The sequence below is a fragment of the Prunus mume genome, linkage group LG8, assembly GCF_029339155.1.
Source record: "Prunus mume cultivar Tortuosa linkage group LG8, ASM2933915v1, whole genome shotgun sequence".
Classification (NCBI taxonomy): Eukaryota; Viridiplantae; Streptophyta; class Magnoliopsida; order Rosales; family Rosaceae; genus Prunus; species Prunus mume.
The window spans coordinates 5,391,157-5,407,576 of NC_142705.1; the positions used below are offsets into that span (position 1 = coordinate 5,391,157).

Here is a 16,420-nt window from a genome sequence, read left to right on the forward strand (position 1 = left end):
GCCATATTTATGTTTGGAAAATATTATCGTGTATTCTAATCAATTATAATAAGAAAAATCAAGATAATAACTTCAAGAATAACGTCAATTAAAACTTGATCACATCAGTGCATGCCTAGGGTGGGCTGGCCCGTCTCAGATGTTATTGTACATAAAATTTTATGTTAGTGATCTTGTACAAATATTATAAAATTCCTCAAAAATTCTTAAATGCCCCTCTTCTCTTTGTTTCATGTGTAAATTTATTTTGAGTTGCATGGATTTTGTTACATGAAAGAGTGTTAATTAGGTTATTCATACAAAAAGTAGAGAGGAAAAAAAAAAACAAAGAAAAGTGAGAAAAAGGAATTTCTTAAAAAGTAGGTTGATTTGTCATATAAGAAAGAGTCTGAATTCTAAAGGGTGCCTCTCTTACTTAAATTTATGGCTTCGCAACTGCCTGCCAGAGTTTAACAATAACAACAAAAAAACTAACAACAACAATAAGTCCGCAGCACCCCAACAAACAAAAAAAACAATCAATTTTGCACTTGCAATTGATGTAAAGTTCACCACATTCGTAGCAGAACTTAGTTTTGCACCTGCAATCAACTCAAAAGAGACATAAATTAATAGGGCATTAATTCAAGAATTCATTGAATTGAACGAAACAAAGTTGAAACAGTATTCAGCAATTTTAGTCCACCTTTGTTTTATTTATTTATAATTATTAGGGAGGTTGAAATCACATGGGAGTCTGGGACCTCCTCCTTCAACATTAGAAATAGAAATACTTAAGATCAACATTTAACGTCACTGATCAGATTCATCAGTAATTTTTCAATTGTCATAGTTTTTTTTTAAACTTTTTAAGGGGAGAAAGAAGGTAAAAGATAAACGGACCTGCATTGGATGAGGTTGCAACCCCACGATCTTTCCACATAGAACCTGCAATTGGGACATCTCCTCCATTGTTCCTTCTTCGCAAGGTTTCTCAACATATTCTCCCTTTCCCTCTCAACCTTGTTCAACTTCTGAAACTTGGCACACTCAAACCCTACGTGCCAAGGAACCTTACACTGCGCGCAGAACAATGTCCTACAATGGGGGCAGTCCGATTGCCTTACGATCATCCCTTTCTTCCCATCATTATCAATGATTAGCATTGCAGAGCAATCCTTGTAGGGACAGTAAAACTTTTGACAGGCAGGAACCACAGCCTCACACAAGGCAACTCCCCACCTCTCAAACACCTCCCGGGGGAGGATCGAACGACAATGCTCGGGATCTAGGAGCCCTGATGTGCAATCTGGGTCGGGGCACCGGATGCTTGTTATGTTCTCTTCAAGCTTGGAGGCCACGTAACTGACCATGCAGTCCCTACAATAAGCATGGCTGCAATTTTTATGCCAAACCACTCGGATGCTGCTGCCTTGGGTTCAACACAGATTTCACAGACAAAAGGCTGCTGTCTCTTTGTATTCTCCGAGTTGAAGGACTCCCCAACTTCAGTTATGGATAAATCCATAGGGGGTTTATAGGGGGTTCTTGATCGTGGGTTGCCTATCGTTTTTTGGAGGGAGGGTTTGGGGGGCTTGAAGATTTTAGGGAACCTGGCTTCAACATATCACTCAAGAGATTTCTGTGGGTTTCTTGTTTAGTTTGTTGATCTTTTATCGCTTTCATTGTTCTCTTTATTCTTACTTAATATTATTCCCAATTAAGTTTATGGGGGCTGAAGCCCAAACATACAAATTGCCAGCGAATTGTCAAAATCACCAAGACCATCCGCTACATGGTTTTTGTTTTTTGGTTTTTTGTTTGTTTTTGTTTTTGTTTTTGTTTTTTTAAATTTCCTAGTTTTCCCATTCTTATTTTTTTATTAATAATAATAGACTCCAATACTAATTAGTTCTCCTCATCAACTGAGAAGAGCTCTTCTAGGTTGTATGGCCCTACAGAGGAAGGGGTCCCATTCCAGAGAGTCTTTGCAAGGTTCTCATGGATCCTCTCAGTGGAATGAAAAGAATCCCACCATACATAATTATCAGCATTTTCACACATAATTGGTAGTCTTTAACTTCCTTTGTGCCTCCACAGGTGAAGATGCCCCCATAGGGCCCAGTCCCACAACAAGCATTCACTCCAACCTACACAGTAAATGTTAGATTAAAATGACCATAGTCTGTAAAATTGAAATTACCAAACTATTTTACTGAGATTGGAGGGATTATTAAGATCCTCACTAAAGATCATTTTTGTGTCTGAACTGAAGATCCATCACCCAAAATTGAACAATTCGATCAATTTTATGTACACAAAATAAGATCTCTAATGATTCAGAGCCATAATGACTAAAATTTTGCCATACCAATCCTTGATTGGTTTCAGAAAGAACGCCAGCCCCAGCAGATGCAAAGTTAACACCATTTGTGTAATCAGCAGAAGGTTGTAAAAATATGGAGGGATTAGTGGCAGCTTTGCATATTCCGCTGCATCATGAGCATTAAGTAAAATTGATGAACAATATACATACATAAATAAACTAAGGTTACAAAACATATTACAATACAATACATCGTCTGTACTTCTTATTTTGATTTTGTAAATATAAATACTAATTATTACCTATGTAATCTACAATGATACGGCCGTCAGAGAAGCGTCCTGTGGGGTGTTGGAAGAAGCCATTCTGCCCATATGGCTTGTAATGTGCTTGGTTAATTTCTCAGGAATGGTGTTGATGTAATTGTTGTTTCCAGGATGTTCTGCTCAATATGTGATCACTAGCACATGACCCAAACCCAATTGACAACACTAAGGTGCTCACACGGATATGAAGATTAATTAAGTGATCCAAGAGAGAAATCTGCAGCTTGGCCATTTGAGATATTGAAATTATTGACTTCTGTCCTCTAGGAACCTAAAAATCCTTTGTGTAAGAGTTTAAGATAATCTTGGCTAGTAGATGCCAAACTCTCGAGAGTTGATAATCTTTGGCTAGTAGATGCCAAACTTCCAAGAGAGTTTTTAATAACCAAAAGCTACCTTGTAATTATCAGCCTAAAATTAATATGTCTATTAGCACCAATAATTCACAATTGACTGAGCATTATTCTAGATATCTTTGGTTCTAGTAATTATTAATGTTGTATTCTAGTAAGGATTAGGGGTGGACTAAGATCAATTGCATATGTTGTCAAATCACATTGCTTTCTAGAGGTTTTTTTTTTTTCAGTCTAAACTACAAGGGAGCGGGATTCCTCAGACAAACATAGCTATACTATTTTTTTTATAATAAAAAACAGTAGTATAGCCGCGCGGCTCTACTGTTTTTATGAATAAAAAACCCCGAGTACAGCCGACCGACTATACTATTTTTTTTAAACAAAAAGTTATATAGCCGCGCGGCTATACTCTTTAAGTATGCAGTATAGCCGTGCGGCTATTCTATTTATTAAATAAATAAGAAATCAAATGACCCCTCCAGTAGCCTCACATTAGAGCATCTCCAACCGATGTGTCAAACGTGCCACATAGACGTTTAACAATTAGAAATAACATCTCACATCAATCCAACCGATGTGTCAAAGCTGATGTGGAATGAGGACTAGAAGTTGAGATGTTATTTTTGACATCCCAAAAGCAAGATGTCAAATGAATATTTTATTATTCTTTTCTTTTCTTTTCTTTTTAATTAAAAATGAATCAATACTAAAATATAATAAATAATAATTTAATTTGACATATCGGGTGGAGTATAAAGCTGTGTAAGATGTCAAATTGCCACACCAGCCATCAAATTTCAATTTGATGTTTGGTATTTGACATCTCCCTTGGAGATGCTCTTAGGCAACTCCCCACCTCTCAAACACCTCATGGGGGAGGATCGAACAACAGTGCTCGGGCTCTAGCAGCCCTGATGTGCAATCTGGATTGGGGCACTAGATGCTTGTGATGTTGTTATTTTTGCTCTATTAGAAAATAGGTTAATAGAAGGAAACTGTCATAATTAAAAAATAACTTTGCAACTTTGATTGTTCTATCAAAATTAGCTTTCTACACAGAACCACCACATTGTTGGGGACAACCCAATAAGCGTCTTGTGGCAGTGGACATGAACGAGCGGAGCAATATTGGGAAAAACTTATCTTGGCAGACCAAAGGATCAATTTAAAAATAATACAAATAATACAAATTTATAAATAAACCCAATCCTAGACATGTATTTATAAAAAAACCCAAGCACTATTTAAACATAGAAACACACCCAAAATCAACCCCAAAGTCAACTTTCTGGGTGTGTTTATAAATGGGTTTTGAGTGTGTGTAATGATGGGTTTTGGGTGTGTTTATATGTTTAAATAGTGATTGGGTTTTGTGTTACGTTCTCAAACACATTTGATATGAAATACATCCCACCTAACATTCACAATCATTTTGACAACATTGGACATGAATGTTTTGTGTCACTTCAATTTTTTTTTTCTTTCTAACAATGAAAAATTAGCATGAATTGTATTTAAAGTGAAATGAAAAGTATGGTATCTTGTCTAGTTCCAAACTATCTATTGACTAAAGAATCTGAACATCTTTAAAAAATAGATTATGTTCTATGCTATTATGTTTTTATTGAGTAAAATATTGGAGGAAACTAAAAATATACCCAAGATGAAATGTGGTCTAAACAATACTAACAAGAATAAATGTGGGAAATGGTGGTTTGGATCAAGTGGGATAATCACTTTGTTATTATGTTCTTCATCATTAGCAGAACATGAACATGCCAACACAACAAAAATAGGGTAAGAATACAAAAAGTTCATAATTCTATGTTGGGTTGTTTTAATACTTTACTTGAGAGGCACATGGTGGATTATGAAGTCAGACTCATTGGGCAATTACACGAGCCAATCTTTGCAGGTGACTAGAATGTTATTGTTTACTTGGTGAAGTATGTCTCAACACCAAATATTTATGTTCCAACAACATACTTGGTCAAGTCAACCTCCCAATTTAGTATTGGTTTCCAAAACCTGGATCTTAGATTGATTGAAGGCTCATGGAAAAATTTGGCGCATCCCTATTGGATTTGTTCCCCAACATCTGCTTTTTCAAGTTTTTTTTTAATGATATGGTTGGCCATTCGGATAACGGTATCACCAGTGACCACTATGACAACACTCCTTATGCTGAGCCTGCCACTGCAAATCATGCCACAACAAAATCTCACAGCTCTGACAACAAGAACATGTGGTCTACCAAGAATGATGTTTTAAGTAAGGAATTTTCATTTTCTTTAGGTTTTTCTTTTCTTTGCAGCAATTGTTGCTGACAATAATTGAACTTATGTACATTATTTAGGTGCACAAATTGCAACAAAGGGATTGAAGATGCTCTTGGTGAGTTCTGTTAATATTGGAGAGAGGATTGAAGTTATTAAAGTCCTGAGTTATCTCTTTCCTTTTCATCTCAAGCCTATTAGTCTAAAAATGTAGCTGGGATGAAGTTAATTCTCAGCATTTGATGTGGCAAGTCCAAAAATTGTGTTACGCTCTCAAATGCATTTGATATGAAATATATCCTACCTAACATTCACAATCATTTTACAACATTGGACATGAATGTTTTATGTCACTTCAATTTTTTTATATTTTTTTTAAGCTATTTAGGTGTGACATCTTTCCAATATAAAAATTAACCAACAGCCACATAAACTGTGAAGAATTAAGAATGGAGAAAAAGAAAGACTAGAAATGGTTGAATATTTCTATTGTATTTCTCACTCTCGTGAAAACAGTATTGTTTATATACAAATGAAAAGGAATCATTTGGAATGGAATTAGTTACAAAGAATATGGGCATGATGACATGTGTATGATGGATATATGACTAGTTGTTTCCTAATCTTCTAGAATACTGCTGAGCTTGTGATTTTGTGCATTGATCCCATTGCTTTGAATTTGCTTTGACTACACCTGCTGATGTATTGATGATCTGCATATGACAATGCAGGATGAAGTGTAAAGAATACAAACTAAAGAACTATTACTTGAGCCAATCAACCAAGCACATCCATCCTCTGTCTTTTCAAATGATTTCATATTTCTTTTTGGTCAGAAAATGATTTCATTTTGGATTTTGAATTCTTGCATATATTTGTTGAATTCTTGAGGTGAGTTTTGTAACTTTGGATATGTATTGCCTGGAAACACTAAGAGATCCGGCATGAGAATGTGCTTGATACAATACAAGTTACATCACACTGATTAGGCTTTTTTGCTTAGCGAAAGAGAATCATTGTCGAACACTTGGGTCCTTCAAACCACTAATGGAGCTATATTTCTTAGACCTGTTGATGGAGATATTGGTTTTTTTGGTCAAAATAGAGATATTGGTTTCTTCTATTGTGTTGATGTTGACATACATATAATAATCTTTAGAACTTGGCATTTGATAATAGAGTTAGGGGAGCTTTTGTTATCCTTTATTTGTTTTTCTTATTATATCTAAGTCCCCCTCCTCTTCTTCTTCATTTGGTATCAATGTGTTGATTGTATAGTTAAGCAGTGACAGTGAGTGATGGGATTAGATCATGATTGTGGTTATTTTGTTGTGTTCTGTCTGGGGAAAATAAACGTTAGTCAAAATGGCTAATTTACAAGAAAAACTTCCAATCATCTTAGTATGTTACTCCTTTTTACAAGTCAAAAAGTGGTAGTGATGTCTCATGGGCTACTTTCTGATCATCTTGCAGCTCCAAATTTTCATCATTTGGGGTAATAAGAAAACATAGGAATGAATGCATTGAATGTGATCTCAAAATAAACCAAAACTTTCAGATGTTCTAGTTGGTCATCTGTGTCACATATTTAAATTTCTGAGTTTTGAGTGATATATTATGTAGTATATACGCCTAAAAACCTGTATATGGAAATGCTACGTCCTTGCCAGGAGACGTCAGTATAAGGAGCTTCACATACTCTGCTTCAAAACCAAAATTCAATTTATCATTTTTTTAAAAGGATTTTTCTTTTCTTTGCAGCAATTATTGTTGACAATAATTGAACTTATGTACATTATTTAGGTGCATAAATTGCAACAAGAGGATTGAAGATGTTCTTAGTGAGGTCTGTTAATATTGGCGAGGGGATTGAAGTTATTAAAGTCCTGAGTTATCTCTTTCCTTTTCATCTCAAGCCCATAAGTCTAAAAATGCAGTTGGGATGAAGTTAATTCTCAGCATTTGATGTGGCATCCAAACTTGTGTTACGTTCTCAAACACATTTGATATGAAATACATCATACCTAACATTCACAATCATTTTACAACATTAGACATGAATGTTTTGTGTCAATTCAATTTTTTTTTCTTTCTAACAATGAAAAATTAGCATGAATTTTATTTAAAGTGAAATGAAAAGTGTGGTATCTTGTCTTGTTCCAAACTATCTATTGACTAAAGAATCTAAATATCTTTAAAAAATAGATTATGTTCTATGTTATTATGTTTTTATAGAGTAAAATATTGAAGGAAATTAAAAATATCCACAAGATGAAATGTGGTCTAAACAATGATAACAAGAAGAATAAAGGTGGCAAATGGTGGTTTGGATTAAGTCAGATAATTACTTTGTTATTATGTTCTTCCGCACTTGCTTCGGTTTCTACCACAAATCGTGGGCATGTTGCATAGAGCACACGTTGAAGATTACCATCTAGGACATAGAAATACATTCTATAGCTCTAAATATTGTAGTTCTTTCCCATCCAATCAAAGATTGTCAATGTCAACAATTACATCATTATTAGCTGAACATGAACATGCCAACACAACAAGAATAAGGTAAGAAAACAACAAATTCATAATTCTATCTATGTGTTTAGAGGCAACACTAGGGTTGTTCTACTACTTTACTTGAGAGGCACATGTTGGATTATGAAGTCAGACTCATTGGGCAGGTGATTGAAATAGTATTGTCTACTTGGTGACGTATGTCTCAACACCATCAGAACAATGGATCAACATTCATGTTCCAACAATATATTTGGTCAAGTCAGCCTCCCATTTTGGTTTATTGGTTTTCAAAACTTGGTTCTCAGATCGATTGAAGGTTCTTAGAAAATTTGGCAGATCCCTGTTAGATTTGTTCCTCATTATCTGCTTTTCCAAGTTTTTTTCAATGATGTGGTTTGACCATTCTAATAATGGTGTCACCAGTGACCACTGTTTCTACCACAAATCTTGGGCATGTTACATAGAGCACACATTAAGATTACCATCTAAGACATAAAAAATACATTCTATAACTCTAAATATTATAGTTCTTTCCCATCCAATCAAAGATTGTCAACGTCAATAATTACATCATCATTAGCTGAACATACACATGCCAACACAACAAGAATAAGGTAAGAAAACAACAAATTCATAATTTTATGTATGCGTTTTGGAGGCAACATTAGGGTTATTTTACTACTTTACTTGAGAGGCACATGTTGGATTATGAAGTCAGACTCATTGGACAGGTGACTGAAATGGTATTGTCTACTTGGTGAAGTATGTCTCAACACCATCAGAACAATGGATCAACATTCATCTTCCAACAACATACCTGGTCAAGTCTGCCTCCTAATTTAGTTTATTGGTTTCCAAAATCAGGTTATTAGATCGATTGAAGGCTTACGGAAAATTTGGCACATCCTTGTTGGATTTGTTCATCATCATCTACTTTTCCAAGTTTTTTTCAATGATATGGCCTGGCATAATGGTGTCACCAGCGACCATTATTTCTACCACAAATCTTAGGCATGTCGCATAGAGCACACGTTGAAGATTACCATCTAGGACATAGATATACATTATATAACTCTAAATATTATAGTTTTTTCTCATCCCATCAAAGATCGTCAACGTCAACAATTACATCATCATTAGTTGAACATGAACATGACAACACAACAAGAATAGGATAAGAAAACAACAAATTCATAATTCTATGTATGCGTTTTGGAGGCAACGCTAGGGTTATTTTACTACTTTACTTAATAGGCACATGTTGGATTATGAAGTCAGACTCATTGGGCAGGTGACTAAAATGGATCAACATTTATGTTCCAGCAACATACCTGGTCAAGTCAGCCTCCCAATTTAGTTGATTGGTTTGAAAAACCTGGTTCTTAGATTGATTAATGGCTCTGGAAAATTTGGCACATCCCCATTGGATTTGTTCCTCATTATCTACTTTTCCAAGTTTTTTTTCAATGATATAGTCTAACCATTCTAATAATGGTGTTACCAGTGACCACTGTTTCTACCACAAATCTTGGGCATATCACATAGAGCACACGTGAAGATTACCATCTAGAACATATAAAAACGTTCTATAACTTTAAATATTGTAGTTCTTTTCCATCCAATCAAAGATTGTCAATGTCAACAATTACATCATTATTAACTGAATATGAACATGCCAACACAACAAGAATAAGGTAAGAAAACAACAAATTCATAATTCTATGTATGTGTGTTAGAGGCAACACTAGGGTTGTTTTACTACTTTACTTGAAAGGCATATGTTGGATTATGAAGTCATACTTATTGGGCAGGTGACTGAAATGGTATTGTCTACTTGGTAAAGTATGTCATAATACCATCAAAACAATGAATCAACATTCATCTTCCAGCAACATACATGGTCAAGTCTGCCTCCCAATTTAGTTTATTGGTTTCCAAAACCTGGTTCTTAGATTGATTGAAGGCTTTTGGAAAATTTGGCACATCCCTGTTGGATTTGTTCCTCATCATATGCTTTTCCAAGTTTTTTTCAATGATATGGTTTAGCCATTCTAATAATAGTGTCATCAGTGACCACTGTTTCTACCACAAATCTTGGGCAATGTTGTAGAGAGCACACGTTGAAGATTACCATCTAGAACATAGAAATACATTATATAATTCTAAATATTGTAGTTCTTACCCATCCAATCAAAGATTGTCAACATCAACAATTACATCATCATTAGCTAAACATGAACATGCTAACACAACAAGAATATGGAAAGAAAACAACAAAAACTATATGCGGGAATCGAACTAGAACAATAGAGGAATTAAACCCAAGCGTCATACCAAGTGAGCTCAGTCGGTTTGTTTGCCTTATAGTCGTTTGTCATTTTATTTATCATAACAAAGTGTCCCCTAAACAGTCTCGGCGCATATATACACTATACATTCGGCTTATTAATATTATCTAAAAATCTTAAACACAATTCCCTATTCTTTCCCGCTCTTTCTCCGCTACTCCATTTGCAGTCGTCTTCTTCGCAGTAACACACTGATATGTTCTTTGAGGTAAACTCTCATTTTTTATAGCTATTTCCGTTCTCAATCTCCGAATTTTCATTTCCTTACCTGTTTTTCGGCTTCATATACCTAAAATCCATATTAAAATTGAAATTATGTTTTTCCAACTCCAAATTTTCATCGAATATTGATAGGCTATATAGGCTTGACTAATGATTCTTGAAAGAACCCCATTGATATGGGTTCTAGAGAAACCCAAAGTTCTTTCAAGAATCATTACCAAGTTTTGTTCCAGATTTCCATCTCCAGCTTCAAAACCCCAAATCCCTAGGTTTGACTAATGATTCTTGAAAGAACTCCATTGATATGGGTTCTAGAGAAACCAAGAGTTCTTTCAAGAATCCTTACCAGGTTTTGTTCCAGATTTCCATCTCCAACTTCAAAACCCCAAATCCCTAGGCTTGACTAATGATTCTTGAAAGAACCCTATTGATGTGGGTTCTTGAGAAACCCAGAGTTCTTTCAAGAATCATTAGATTTTTCCATCATTCTAGTCATTTTTCATTTTTCCATTTCTTAGGTTTTGTTCCAGATTTCCATTTCCAGCTTCAAAACCCCAAATCCCTAATGATTCTTGAAAGAACCCTATTGATGTGGGTCCTTGAGAAACCCAGAGTTCTTTCAAGAATCATTAGATTTTTCCATCATTCCTAGTAATTTTTCATTTTCTTACCCAAGGTAGGTTCCAAAATTAGCCAGAGAGTTGCTATGGCCTCATCAACAGCAGAATTGAACTGTTTGTACAATGTCATCAAAAGACATTACAATTCTCAGGAGTCCCTCAAATTAGAGGAACAGCATATCAGACTGTCTGGGCATGAAATGGAGAAGGTCAGAGGAATTAAAAGTTGTACAACTGCATTTAAGAGGGAACTGTGGAAACGTTTTAGGACTTTACTCGTGCGTCAACTGAAAGAGAATGAGGTCAAACTCATCCAAGAATTAAAGGAGCCAAAATCAGCTGGTGACTGGAATGTGGTGGACTATTTGGTGAAATACGTCTCTACACCGTTAGAAGAGCGTATCAACTTACCTGTTCCACCCGCCTATTTGGTCAAGCCTGCCTCTAAAGGTTTAAATATGGCTAAAACTTGGTGCTTAGAAAGGTTGACGGCTTGTGGAAGATTTTGCGGGATCCTGTTTAATGTTTTGCTGATGATATGGATTTCCAAGGGTGCTTCCAGAATATGGCCTGGCCCTTCTGATACTCGTGGCAGTGACCACTCCCCCGCTAAGCCCGACACTCCTCCCACTAGCACTGACAACAAGGACATGCGATCTACCAAAAATGATGATATAAGTAAGGATGTTTTATTTTGTGTAGGTTTTTATTTCTAATGAATCTTGGCAATAAATGAACTTTTGTGGATTTTTTAGGTGTACAAGTTGCAGCCAAAGGATTGAAGATGCTCCTCGAGAGTTCTCTTGGTGTCTGATGAAATGAGTTCACGGTTCAGGTTAGTTGGGGGAGCTTTTATTATCCTTTATCTGTTTTTCATTGGATTTGTATTTAAGCTATTTATCTTTTCAATATAAAAAATAACAAGCAGCTGCATAACCCACATTTTCATGTGACAATGCAGGATAGAAGCTAAAGGGATGACATTTGTCAATAGTGCATCTTGGAACATGAAACTGCCAGTCAACAAAGCACATCCTCTGCCTTTTCAAATGATTTCATAATTTTCGGTCAGACAATTTCATTTTTTGTGGAACACCTTGTGTCCTTCAAAGTTCAAACCAGCTTATTAATGCATATACCATGTAAAGAGTCTTTGTGTCCTTTTTTGTGGAACACTTTGTGTCCTTCAAAGTTCAAACCAGCTTATTAATGCATATACCATGTAAAGAGTCTTTGTGTCCTTAAAAGTTCAAAGGAGCTTATTAATGCATATATTTTGGATTTGGTATATTTTGCTATATGTGTATATATTCTGGTATTGGTATATTTTGGTACAAAAGTAAACTTTTGGGGTTGTGGGTTGGGCAGAGAGAGAACATGCATGGTGGGTGTGTCACATGTGTTAGAGAAGAATTTTTAACTGAGACTGCATATGGGGTGAGCAATTTCAATGGAAAAAAGCCTTTGTGCATGGTATTTTTCCAAGATGTACTGGAAGCCTGCAATTATGAAGTGTGGTGGGGGCAGGAAACAGAGAGAGAGAGAATGAGCGAGCATAGGAAAGGTTGGTTTTTATATCTTGGTGGTTGTGTTTGGCAGATGAAGCCACTTGTATGGAGCAAGAGGCTCCCAGTATCTGGTTTGATGGCATCTTGTTCAGTATGTGTGGTAGTAGTAGTAGTAGTAGTAGCTGGCTGTTGTAATCTTTGACTAAATTGTTTGTTGTTGTTGTTAATTTGTCTTCTAGCTTGTATTTTTTAATTAGAGGATTAAATTAAGCATCTCCAAAATGGGTTTTGTCCTTTTGGGCTATGTGGTATGAGGCTGGATTAATGAATCTTTGGTTAGCTTGCAGTTGATGCATGTCTCTTGATGGCCTTGGATGAATGTGGTTGGCCTTTGCGCTTGTTGCAATAAAAAAGATAATAAAATAGAGCATAGAAGCACAGCCATATAAACAGTATTTTTATTTTTCGGTCAACCTATGAAAGTATATAATTGAGTCTTGATTTGGAGAAAAACTTACTAATATCTGAATACTTACCAATACCGGGGTGTATGCTCATTTCTTTTTATCTTTTTATTAACGTAATCGAAAAAAGACAAGACAAAAAATAAAAGGATATCAGAGTATTTTGTATGGGTCAATTGTCTTTCTCTTTATTTATCCGTTTCGGATGAGCTTATTAATATAAAAAAAGATCTTGAGTGACACAAAAGAAAAGACATAAAATGAAAAGTGAGCAAATGCTCCAATTCATAGGCTTTGCAGTTCTGTTGACCAAATCTACAAGCTTGATTGATGAACAGGCTTGTTAGAACTGCTTCAAGAACAAAATTAGTGCCTTCAGAAGGCTTGTTCTTCAGGCTCAGTGACCATCCTTGGGCTTGACTACATTAGTCTCCTTCTCCTTTTTCTTGCCTTACCTATGTTTTTAGGCTTAGGCTTAGGCTTTGTAGGGGAAGAAGAGCCTTTCTCAAAAACAGCCACAGCCACAGTCCCACTCCCACTCCCACTCTCCTTCTTGGAAGTCTTTCCAGGTGTGTCAACTTGTCAAGCAAGTTCAATAGCTCAGCAAGAGTGTTTGCGCATTGCCTACCTTCACAACATCAAATGTTTTGAAGCAAACCTCTTAAAAAATAAACAAATACTTTGTGTTCCCCATATTAGGGTGAAGGGCAGGAGAGAGAGAGAGAGAGAGAGAGCATAGGAAATGTTTGATTTTTTTATCTTTGGTTGTATTTGGCAGATACAGCCACTTGTGAGGAGCAAGAGGTTCCCACTATCTGGTTTGATGGCATCTTGTTCGGTATGTGTAGTCGTAGTAGCTGGCTGTTGTTGTAATCTTTGATTAAATTGTTTGTTGTTAATTTGTCTTCCTAGTTTGGTTAACCATTATTTTTATTTTTTTGGTTGACTTATGAAAGTATATAATTGAGTCTTGACTCAGAGAAAAACTTATCAACATTCGAGTACTTATTAATACCAGGGTGTATGCTCATTTCTCTCTATCTTTTTAGAGTTAATCGTTTTATTAGTCCTTAAACACGGGAACGATTTTGGAAATTGAGAGACTCAAATACAAATCGGGTCTAAGTTCAGGGATGAATAAAACAATTAACCCATCTTTTTATTAATGCAATTGGAAAAGGAAAAAAAAAATAGATATACATATATTCCAAATTCTTTCTCTTTCCCTATCACGATTGGTCGGTCTTGAGCCCCCCTATTTCCTCAGAAGTTGAGGTGTGAACTCATAGACAGACGAGTTGGTCTACCAAAAAAGGATAAAAGCAAACATCACAAAAGCCAAGGGCCGTGACTTGAAGAACGATGGATGCCAAAAGGACAGCTAAATTTTGCAGGCCACAAGCAAATTATGGCCTACTGAAGTTGTAATGGTTAAAGAATAGATATAATAAACTAATCATAATTTTTTTAATAATTAATTAATCTCCACCACAATAGTAGACAGTTGATAAACAGTATAACAGTAATTCATATCGTATAACAGAAATTCATACTCAAACAAAGTTACTGAGTCCAATCTCCAAGATTAAAATGCCAGGTCCTTGATTTTGTTGTTTCCATGATTTGCCGCCTGCACACTTGTCTTTTAACTAAATTGCCAAATGTCTTTAAGGAAATCAGGCTTCTGGTATAATTGAAGATCCTCAGCTTCGGAGGACACCGCAACTGCCCTTTCCAGACATGATAATAAAGATTCTCATAATTGAAGATGCTTGGGAATAATGTTTCAGCTTTGATGTATTTTAGGGATTTATATCTTGCGTCCCAAAAGTAAAACATAGGAGGATCTTCTTCTGTGAAAAATATGCCATGTTCCCATTCACCACAACTATCAATTGATCTAACTTCGTTTCCATCATGATGAGGAAACATTTTGTTCTTAATTTTGTAATCTAACGTCCACTTTTTGTCTTCATAACTTTTTAGCACCCATATCTCAAGCGAAAAATCCCCAGATGACAAAATGGCCAAACGTCCTCTCAAGTTAAGTAAATGCATGGCATATAAACCATGATCAAAACCCTGTGACGAATTAGGATAAGGGATCCAAACAAATTCCTCTTTCTTGAAATCGAAAGAAATAATATGATTAGAGCTTCCTCCATCTACATCACTTTCAATCAACCAATGCATGTCTCCATATGCAGATACATTCTTCCTACTAAACTCACATTGGGGAACTGAGTGTATTTCTCTCCATGATGATGATCTTGAGCCCAATGTATAGACATAAGCTGACACGAATCCGAATGATGCACTTTGAGCAATGCAAACAATCTTATGTGTGCTAGTTATACTGTCAAATCCCATGCCATACCACTTTATATCGTCCCAGTTTGTATGGTCGGTTGGAACGAGGTCATTCATTGGGATTTCTAGAACTTCTCCTCTCAAAGGATTGACCAGTAAGCATGAATATCCAAGTCTCCCCGAATTGTTTATAAAACCAAACAAGTTGCAAAAAACAAAATCTACTTCATAATAATCTTCATTGGAAAAGATCTTCGTACTAGTGTCTTCATTTTTGTTCAAGCGGTGCTTGTCAATATTGTACTTCAATGATTGCAAGGCTGTTAAGCACTTCTCATCCTCAAAGGACCAAATCTGAACAAAAAGCACAAGTTGAGCTACTTCAACGGGAGCAGTAGCAGAATTAAGTAAACGTTGAGTGTGCAGCGTGGCAAAAAATGGTTCATCAACTATGTTTAAAGAGGTCTTTGATAAGCCACGGATGTCAAAAAGTGATTTTGTCGGCAGTCTCATAAGGATGTCGAAGAGGATCTCCTTAGGTAATTCTATTAAGGTTGACTTCTCGTTTCTCTTAGCATTCGGCTCCTCCAATCCTGCTAATGAAACAAATAATTTTAGTAAGTTTGAATACTAAGTATTGAATTCATAAGTCGTTAAATTGCATTCATTAAATATGTTGGTAGTCTATTAGATGCAATTTAAAAGCCGAGATTAGATATGAATTGTATTCAAAGCTCGTCATAATAGAAACAATATTATTAACACAAAATTGTATTATTGACCCAAATAGAAAACACAAGCAAATATCACATTTGATGTCGTATAGTTAACAAAGCAACAAGACTTAACCTTTTGTCGAATTGATTGAACGATGTGGAATCAAATTTGATAGAAGGTCGATGGGTCCGATAAAAAACTTTCTTCCACATGTTGTATAAAAATATTTTCTTTGAAAGCAGAAAATACCCAGGATTCCCTTCATCTCAATTTCAACGATTGATTCTTTGAGATAATAAATAATAACAATATTTGGTACTACTGATATATATAGCGCAAGTTTTAGCCTTCTCCTTTTGCTATCTGGAATAGAAAAAAGGACACGGTAAAAAAGTTAGAAAACCTAGGTTGCAATGGAAGTCGTATATAACTAGGAAAAGTCAATTAATAAATA

The 16,420-nt window shown here is 35.5% G+C and overlaps 3 protein-coding genes across 4 annotated transcripts; 1 reads left to right on the forward strand and 2 right to left on the reverse strand.

Moving 5' to 3' along the window:
• Positions 1–848: 848 nt before the first annotated feature.
• Positions 849–1,637, reverse strand: LOC103340673 (uncharacterized). The gene is given in 2 exon segments (XM_016796080.2): positions 849–1,387; positions 1,390–1,637. Coding segments are annotated over 2 exon segments (657 nt in total). The 5' UTR covers positions 1,508–1,637.
• Positions 1,638–10,250: 8,613 nt separating this feature from the next.
• On the forward strand, positions 10,251–12,255 carry LOC103340637 (uncharacterized). Of its 2 annotated transcripts, XM_008244077.2 has the most exons (4): positions 10,251–10,333; positions 11,028–11,645; positions 11,723–11,802; positions 11,929–12,255. In XM_008244077.2, the coding sequence occupies exons 2-3, from the start codon at positions 11,054–11,056 to the stop codon at positions 11,779–11,781; spliced, it is 651 nt and encodes a 216-aa protein (XP_008242299.2). In that variant the 5' UTR covers positions 10,251–10,333; positions 11,028–11,053; the 3' UTR covers positions 11,782–11,802; positions 11,929–12,255. The 2 variants fall into 2 exon arrangements, with proteins under 2 accessions (XP_008242299.2, XP_088899566.1); XM_089043440.1 differs by lacking the exon at positions 10,251–10,333 and having other exon boundaries at positions 10,340–11,645.
• Positions 12,256–14,502: 2,247 nt separating this feature from the next.
• On the reverse strand, positions 14,503–15,872 carry LOC103340674 (F-box/kelch-repeat protein At3g06240-like). Its single transcript, XM_008244112.2, has one exon. The coding sequence runs from the start codon at positions 15,760–15,762 to the stop codon at positions 14,503–14,505; it is 1,260 nt and encodes a 419-aa protein (XP_008242334.2). The 5' UTR covers positions 15,763–15,872.
• Positions 15,873–16,420: the final 548 nt, after the last annotated feature.